The 7801-nt window shown below is 49.7% G+C and overlaps 1 protein-coding gene across 1 annotated transcript; it reads left to right on the top strand.

Annotated features, from left to right (window-relative positions):
* Positions 1 to 1800: 1800 nt before the first annotated feature.
* On the top strand, positions 1801 to 3980 carry LOC127528346 (uncharacterized). The gene is made up of 3 exons (XM_051928811.1): positions 1801 to 1941; positions 2024 to 2506; positions 3556 to 3980. The coding sequence occupies exons 1-3, from the start codon at positions 1899 to 1901 to the stop codon at positions 3978 to 3980; spliced, it is 951 nt and encodes a 316-aa protein (XP_051784771.1). The 5' UTR covers positions 1801 to 1898.
* The last annotated feature ends 3821 nt before the right edge of the window (positions 3981 to 7801 follow it).

The raw sequence follows: 7801 nt of genomic DNA, 5'->3' as shown, positions 1-7801 counted from the left end.
TACAAATGGTGACAGCAAACAGGACTGAGTGGCAGGTGAGACTGAGCAGGTCCTTAGTGTCATGGGGGGTCATGACAGCCCAGAAGACAAAAACACCAATTGGGCAACCTAGAGAGGTGCCACCACCATCAAACCAAACCACCTTCAGTGGCATTTGCTGTTCTAATGTCTTACCATACAAAGGCGCTCTATAAAATAAAAACTGAGGAGCAGACCAGTGGGGGGCAGTCATCCTGGTAACCCCGGGCAAACCAAACGTGTAAATGGAGAACCAGCCACTGGTATGAAGAGAAATAATCAGCAATCAGATCTGAAACATCAAGAAAGAAAGAAGACGTCTGGCAGTGGAGGAGCACATGGAGGTAGAAAAGGCCACCAGCAGAGCCTACGGGTGACAGGGGACAGGGGACCACTAGTCGTGAGTGCGTCATTATTACATGGCAACTGGGACTCAAACACAGGGAGTAGAACGGTCCAGCTATCATCTTCAAGCCACAACCCGGAACTCCGTTCATGTGTGGTTGGCATGTTTACCCCTTGTGTGCCCTTCTTGGGTTCTTCTAAATCTCCAGGATGCCACGCTAGCTGTTCTGTTCAACTGTTTTACTCTTTTTTCACTCACTGTGACAAATGGCTCTGTCACGGTCACTTCAATATGACTAAGACTCAAGTCTGTGATGGTCATCAGCTCACTGGGAAGACAACTCAGATACCTGCATGGCAGCAAACATGTGGCACCATTGAGAGCAAACCAGTGCCAGGACATGAAGTAGGGACGCATTGTGGAGATGAGCCACCTATGGAGAATTGTGGAGCCCTTCAAGTCTAACGGGCTTATGGGGTGATTTCTGTCACATATACTGAGGACAATGACCTTCTGATGCATATGTGCCAATCAACATGCAGCAGTGCCCTAAGTGAGAAAGGCACAATAAGATAGATAGATAGATAGATAGATAGATAGATAGATAGATAGATAGATAGATAGATAGATAGATAGATAGATAGATAGAAGTCTGGGGCCACATGACACTTGGGCCACCCTTCATGTCACTTTGTTGCACACCTACAGCACTGAGTGACACGCTGATGGCACACAAGTACCTAACTCTCTGTCACTTTTCTTTGCCCATCTCCGTGGTGGGGTTGGTGATGTTGGAAGCCTTGAGGGGTCTCACGGAGTCACAGCCCCTTCATTGCCATGCTGAATGTGCCAGTGAGGTCCATTGTGGCTGCCAGTCTTTTGTTGGCTCAGCCATCTTTATGCCAAGTATGTCTGAATGGGTGCTAATAATCATGAATGTTGTTCCTCCCTTCATTTTATAGCACCTTTCATGCCCTGCCCTGCCCTTTTTGCATATTGTACCACGCAGGTTCCTTGGCATTCTTGTTTGTTTCTTACTAACCTGCCAGGTAACTGAGACCACCCAAAGTAAAGCTTCTCAGAAGACCTGATGCCAGGCCTGTGGTCATTGGGGTGCTTGGCCGCTGCTGTCTGCACGTCCCTCCCGAGGTCCACTCATGAAGCTCCATTGGGTCCTCTACTGAGCAGCCTGTTTATGGGGGTCGCCATTCGGTGGTCCTTTCTTATGCACACTTTCTGCTCGTCTTGACCAGCGTCCTTGCGGTTTAAGTGGGCGTGCTGGTGGACTGGCGCTATACAGACTTAGAATTGTTGTTAACGTATACCGGATATGAACTGGCACAGACTGGCAGTGACGTCTTAGTGTCGCAGGTTAAGCGGAGGCTTTATAAGGTGACTTCCATGCAGCGAGCGCCGTTTATAAAGCCGAGCCCGCCCCGCGCAGGCTGTCGTGATTGGCTGAACGCCCGCCGAGTCCCAGCCGTGCCAACGGGCTCCACACGCCGCCCTGCACTCCCCTCTCCCGAGCGCCACCATGCTCGTCGTGTGTCTGCTGCTGCGTGTCCTCCTCCTGGACGGTAAGCCCCTCCGCGCGTTTTCGGGCTCTTTGCTTTCCCCGCCGGACCGGACCGTTCCCGTCACGTGTTCCTGTCATTGCAGACGCGTCGGCAGCGGTCGTTCTGCAGCAGAGAACGTTGTCGGTGACGAAAGGCAAAGGCCGGACGGCTCGGGTCACTTGTCACACCTCAGGCTTGGACAGCAGCTTCGCCGATGACGTTTTCCATTGGTATCAGCAACGAGACGGCGGAGAGCCCAAGTGGATGCTCTTGGTGGGGAAAGGCGACACCGCGGCCACCGACGACGCCTTCAAGAAGAGATTCACGTCTGAGAAGAACAACGAAGCGAAAGCGTGCAGCCTCCTCATCAACAACGTGGAGGAAGACGACTCGGCCACCTACTGCTGCGCCAGGTGGGAGCGCACGGCGACACAAAGTCACCGGGCTCCGTACAAAAGGCGGGGGGCGCGATGTGCCGAGTGGCGAGAGGCTCCTTCACTGCACCGGTGTGCCGACTCCACGTCCGACCTCAGCGGGGTCAGAAAATACCTGGGACCCCCCTGGCTAACCCCCTGCATCTGCGCGCGTGTAAACGGAAAAAAAATCCAGGAGCTCAAAGCACGGAGGACTTCATGGAGATCTTTCTCACGTTCACATGGGCTCGGTTTATTTTTATTTTATTTCGTTAAAAATATAACGGGAATCAAATCTGTCACAAGTGATGGCGTCCACCCAGTCACCGAAGAGGGTCCGTTTAGAGCCGGCAGGAGCACAAGCTCGTGAGAATGGCACTGAACTCTACGCACTTAACGGTGCCAATGCAGCGGGCACAATGAAGGCACCAACCCGGGCTGGGGCACCAGTCGAGGTCACCGCATGTCCTGTCTATTGGGCGGCACGGTGGCGCAGTGCTAGCGCTGCTGTCTCCTCAAGGAGACCCAAGTCTCGCGTGATCTCTGCGTGAAGTCTACATGTTCTCCTCGTGTTCTTCGGTTTATTCTCAAAGTCCCAAATACACGCCGGACTGTCGCGCTGTGCAGGTGTTGTCCTGCCTGCTCCCTAGGACTGTCCTGGATGGCCCAGAGACCTGCGGGTCTGGAGGACGGATGGACCCCTCGTAAAGAAGCTGATTCTTTACTGGGCAGAGGGGCTTCTCATAGCTCCTCTGCGTAATTGACAAAGAACCGTTACATTCCGGGAAGAGCTCTCAGTCCTTAGAATTTGACACTTTGGGCTTTAAAAGGTATATGAGGACAAAACAGAAATCATTAATGACTATATGAGGTGACAGGAAGGAAAAGGTCAAGAGAGCCTGACCGGAACCTTCACGTGTGACGATGTGCAGCCAGGGTCCTGTTGAAAATCAGCTGTTCAAGGCGCTTTACGAAGCCTGTTCAGGATGGAAAACGATAAGAAGTTCTTCATGGAACCTTCATGTCATGGCTGGCAGCGCTGTGAAGATCCGATCTGGCGACAACATCTTCACTGCCAGCGCCACGCCACTCACAGTGACACCTTCGTTTTCTTGTTATAACTCCACCCTTGCCCTCGGCGCTTATTAATGAATAATAATAATAATAATAATAATAATAATAATAATAATAATAAATGACATTTCTGGTTCTTTTTTCCCAGGGGCGGCCTTCGCTCTTACGCTGGACCAAAAGCCGCTTACGGTGACCAGGAGCAGAGGCAGGACCGCCCGCCTAACGTGCGCCCTGGACGTGGACATCAGCGGCGCGACAGTCCACTGGTATCTGCACACCGACGGCGAGGCTCCGACTCACCTGCTCTACGTGGGCAGCACCGGGGAAGCGCAGTACAGCGAGGACGAACATAAAGCGAAGTACCGGGCAGAGAAAACGCCGCTCGAGAGAAAATGCAGCCTTCAAATGTACAACGTGGAAAATGGAGACTCGGCGCTCTACTACTGCGCCAGCTGGTCCGTCACTGCAGCGCACCGCCGGGGAGGAGCCGCACAAAAACGAACTGGCGAGGGCCGAGAAGACACCGCGAGCGGGACAAATGGCACCTTCGTCCGGCCAGGAATGAGCATTTGAACCTCCAGCAGACCCCCGTGACCCATGGTTCGGATTCAACGGGATGGAAAATGGATGGATGGATGGAAGTAGAAAACACACACACACAGAGACACACACACAGAGGTCTGCTCCACCAGCTACGGGTTATGGGGGGGGGCACACGAAAGGAAGACATCGATATTAAAATTAAAACACCCCCCCCACCCACCCTTTTACAAGACTTCTATTTAACTCTTTCGTCGTGGACCCCAATTATTCTAACACCCCCCCTGGCGTGAGGGTCTGAGGACAGCTGCGGTCTCTTGAACCCTGGGCTCGGCCTTCGGGGTCCTTCTTATTTTTTTTAAGTCGTTTTTCGTTCATTTCAGCGGCTGCTATTTTTTTGGTCCAATGATGTTGGGCGGCACTTTAAGTCTTTATGTTATAAAAGGCGCTATATTATGGTGGTGGTGGGGGGGGGGCGCATTAAATGGGGTAAATGTGGACCACGTGACATGCAGGAATCAAATTGTCATTTCCTTTCCTTCTGGAATTGTCCAAATTAAAACCTGCATTTACTAAATTTCAGAAGCATAAACATCAACCCTTGAGGTGTCAAGAAGTTTGGACAAAGAGGTCAATGTGGACGGAGATGACGAGCAGACACAACCAGCGACTCCATGGGCTCCTCTAATCTCCAAATGTGCGCCAAAGCAGAAAGACACAAGCCAGCCGGCAAGACGTTAGGACCGGACACGAGCCACTGTCCTCATCCAAAGTGCCACCAAAGCAGGGACACAGCCAGGGGTTCACATGGGAGGATGAGAAATAGATAGATAGATAGATAGATAGATAGATAGATAGATAGATAGATAGATAGATAGATAGATAGATAGATGAAAGGTGCTATATAACTGATAGATAGATAGATAGATAGATAGATAGATAGATAGATAGATAGATAGATAGATAGATAGATAGATAGATAGATAGATAGATGAAAGGCGCTATATAATAGATAGATAGATAGATAGATAGATAGATAGATAGATAGATAGATAGATAGATAGATAGATAGATAGATAGATAGATAGATAGATGAAAGGCGCTATATAATAGATAGATAGATAGATAGATAGATAGATAGATAGATAGATAGATAGATAGATAGATAGATAGATAGATAGATAGATACTTTATGACAAAAATCACAGCTCTGTCGCTGACCACTCACTTCACACTGTCATCAAATGCATTTCAGTGTTGGGGGGGGGGGGGCTTTAAACCTAAAATCAGTGCCCATCTACAAGGAGGTGCCAAAGGAACAAAAATGGGGAGCTCAGTAAACGAATAAAACAAACAGAACACAAAACACAACAGAGGGGGAAAGCAAACCTGAAGAGACCCCCAGCTTGTCTCTGTGGCAGGCGCCTCAGGTCTTGGCAAAGTCCCACCAAGCACTGCCAACCTCACTCTACCCATGAGCCTGTGCCCCAAGTCACCCAAGGCCATCCTGCCCAACCACTTGAGGGGCCTCATAAGTCCTTCTTGGGCTCCTTTCAGGTCAAACCCCAAATTTACTGCTTCTGACCTCCACAAACATCTCAGTCAGTGTTGTGGGTGGGCAACAGAGCGATGGGAGGGGTGACAAGTGACAAGTGACATGTGTCCCCAAGCATCTGTCTGCTATATAGTACGGTTAACACTATCTATCTACAGTATCTATCTTATATAGTGCCTTCACATCTATCTATCTATCTATCTATCTATCTATCTATCTATCTATCTATCTATCTATCTATCTATCTATCTATCTATCTATCTATCAAAGTTATTGAAAAGCAAGAAACCCCCCCCCCCATAAAATCTGAAAGCAGGTCTGTAATGTGCGTCAAAAGACCCTAAAAAGCCCCCCTGCCGTCCCCGTCAGGTCCTGTAGGCCTCACTAGGAAGCCCACAGTCCACCATTTGAAGTTCCTTGTCCATCAAAGCCAAACAGCCCCCCTGCCTTGTCCAGACTCTGATGCTAAGTGACCCCAAGTCACTGATTCGGGTGGTCTGCTACTGGGCACTGGTGTCATTGTATCTTTAAAACAATATAAGTGGACAGCCTCAGTGGAGGTGACGAGTGGTGACAGGGGACAGTAGGGCGTAAGCCAATGTTACATTTTGTGACTTCAAGTCGTGAGGTATCTCAGATTTGACCAGTAAGTTCCTCATCGTGTCACCGGACCACCTCACATTTATGGGGTCATTGCTGACTTTCCAGCGCTGTCCCGCTGCCCCCTTTGTCTGCCCACCTATACTGTGCTGCCTGCTGTAGGGTTAGGGTCATCATGTGCAGCGAGTTCAGCCGCATTGTCTGCCATTTTGTTTTTTTGTTTCTTTGTCCTTTCCATTGTGGTCCCTAAAACACGAGACTTCATATGGATGAACTTCTCTTGTGCCTGTGAGGTCCAAAGCCCCCGCACTTTGTGTCCCTCAGCACTGCATTCTATGCACTGGACTTCTGGGTGGGCACTCATTGGTCATCAGCCCTGATGCCCCCCGTGTGACTAGATGGACTGAGTCACTGGGCGTGTCACATGACATGACTGGCCTCATGTCTCCAACTGGCTAAGATTATGTAAATGAGGGCCACAACTGACACTAACTGGAAAGACCACCTAATGTGACAGGTCCTTTCAAAGTAAGAGCAGGCAGATCATTTCATGGTGACATATCGCTCTGATTCTTGCCTGGTTCTCAATTCAGAATGAGGACTCGGCTCCAAACTCCAGCCCCAGGCTCCTCTGAGGCCTAGTGACTAATATCACCTTCTGTTATAACTCAAAAGCAGGCTTCGGCCTACACAGACTATATTGGGGGGGGAATACTGAAAATATCAAACTCTATAAAAAGAAAAGGAAGGGGAAGTGTAAACCCCCCGGTCCACGATTGCAAAAGTGAGGGGTGGTCTTTCTATTTTACAATATTTGATTTTATAAAAGTTAACAACAAATGAAGGAAAAGGCAAATCAAATAAGGTGACACCAAGGAGACCAAGCTGAGCTAACAAACATCCCACCACAATCCAACAATTGTGTTCATGTAAGGCAAAGGATACAAAGCTTATGAGAAAACCTGCAATTAAACCAAAACCACAGAGGTGACGGTCAGTGTCGTGACGAGTGACACAGACACCAGGAGAACAGGACGTCTGTGACAAACAAGAAGTTCTGCAGCACACAGAGGAGACACAGGGAGTGACGGCTGCTTGACATCTCGGCTGCTCATCGCTGATCTCCTTCTCGACGAGGTGCCCCCTGAAGCACATTTACCTTCACATTTGGATTTATTTTGCTTAGCGGACATTTTATTCTGAAAGGACTTATAAAAGACATCAATACAAGCGAGTGGAGTCTGGGGACTGCTTAGGGACAAGTGTGACAGGACAAGGGGTCTTCAGAAGTGAGGAGCTCAGAACAACATACAGGCCAGTCACAATTCCAAACCCTGTCATCAGTCAGACAGAACGTCACCAATCAAAAGACACTGAGGGTCCCAGACGTTCAGATGGAGGTGGGCTGCTGTGAGCCACCCATGAAAAAAGTCTGCACTGAGACTTGATGACATGCAGAGGTCACCGGACGTCACACATCAGCAGACCTGAGCGCTCGACAAGGAGCAGAGGACCTCACAAGTGTCCCTATATGTAGAGGTGCTGACCCACTGACCACCCTCTGAGTGACCCTCAAGGACGTGTGCCAGTCCAGGGAGCCAGTGGGGTGACCTGAGAAGAGGAGAGCCATGTGCCTACCTACTTCAGCTGGTTGAACACCAGACGCGCTGCAGCAGCTTGGTGACACGTGCCAGTATGG

Source organism: Erpetoichthys calabaricus, chromosome 6 (genome assembly GCF_900747795.2).
Source record: "Erpetoichthys calabaricus chromosome 6, fErpCal1.3, whole genome shotgun sequence".
In the NCBI taxonomy this organism is placed as follows: Eukaryota; Metazoa; Chordata; class Cladistia; order Polypteriformes; family Polypteridae; genus Erpetoichthys; species Erpetoichthys calabaricus.
This window is presented reverse-complemented; position numbering and strand designations above follow the sequence as displayed.

What these genes read in the sequence shown, in the direction of transcription:
- LOC127528346 (XM_051928811.1), top strand. Translation starts at nt 1,899, where the DNA reads ATGCTCGTCGTGTGTCTGCTGCTGCGTGTCCTCCTCCTGGACG. An exon ending in GCGTGTCCTCCTCCTGGACG is followed by an intron (nt 1,942 to 2,023) that starts GTAAGCCCCTCC and finishes CTGTCATTGCAG; the next exon opens with ACGCGTCGGCAGCGGTCGTT. An exon ending in AACCCCCTGCATCTGCGCGC is followed by an intron (nt 2,507 to 3,555) that starts GTGTAAACGGAA and finishes CTTTTTTCCCAG; the next exon opens with GGGCGGCCTTCGCTCTTACG.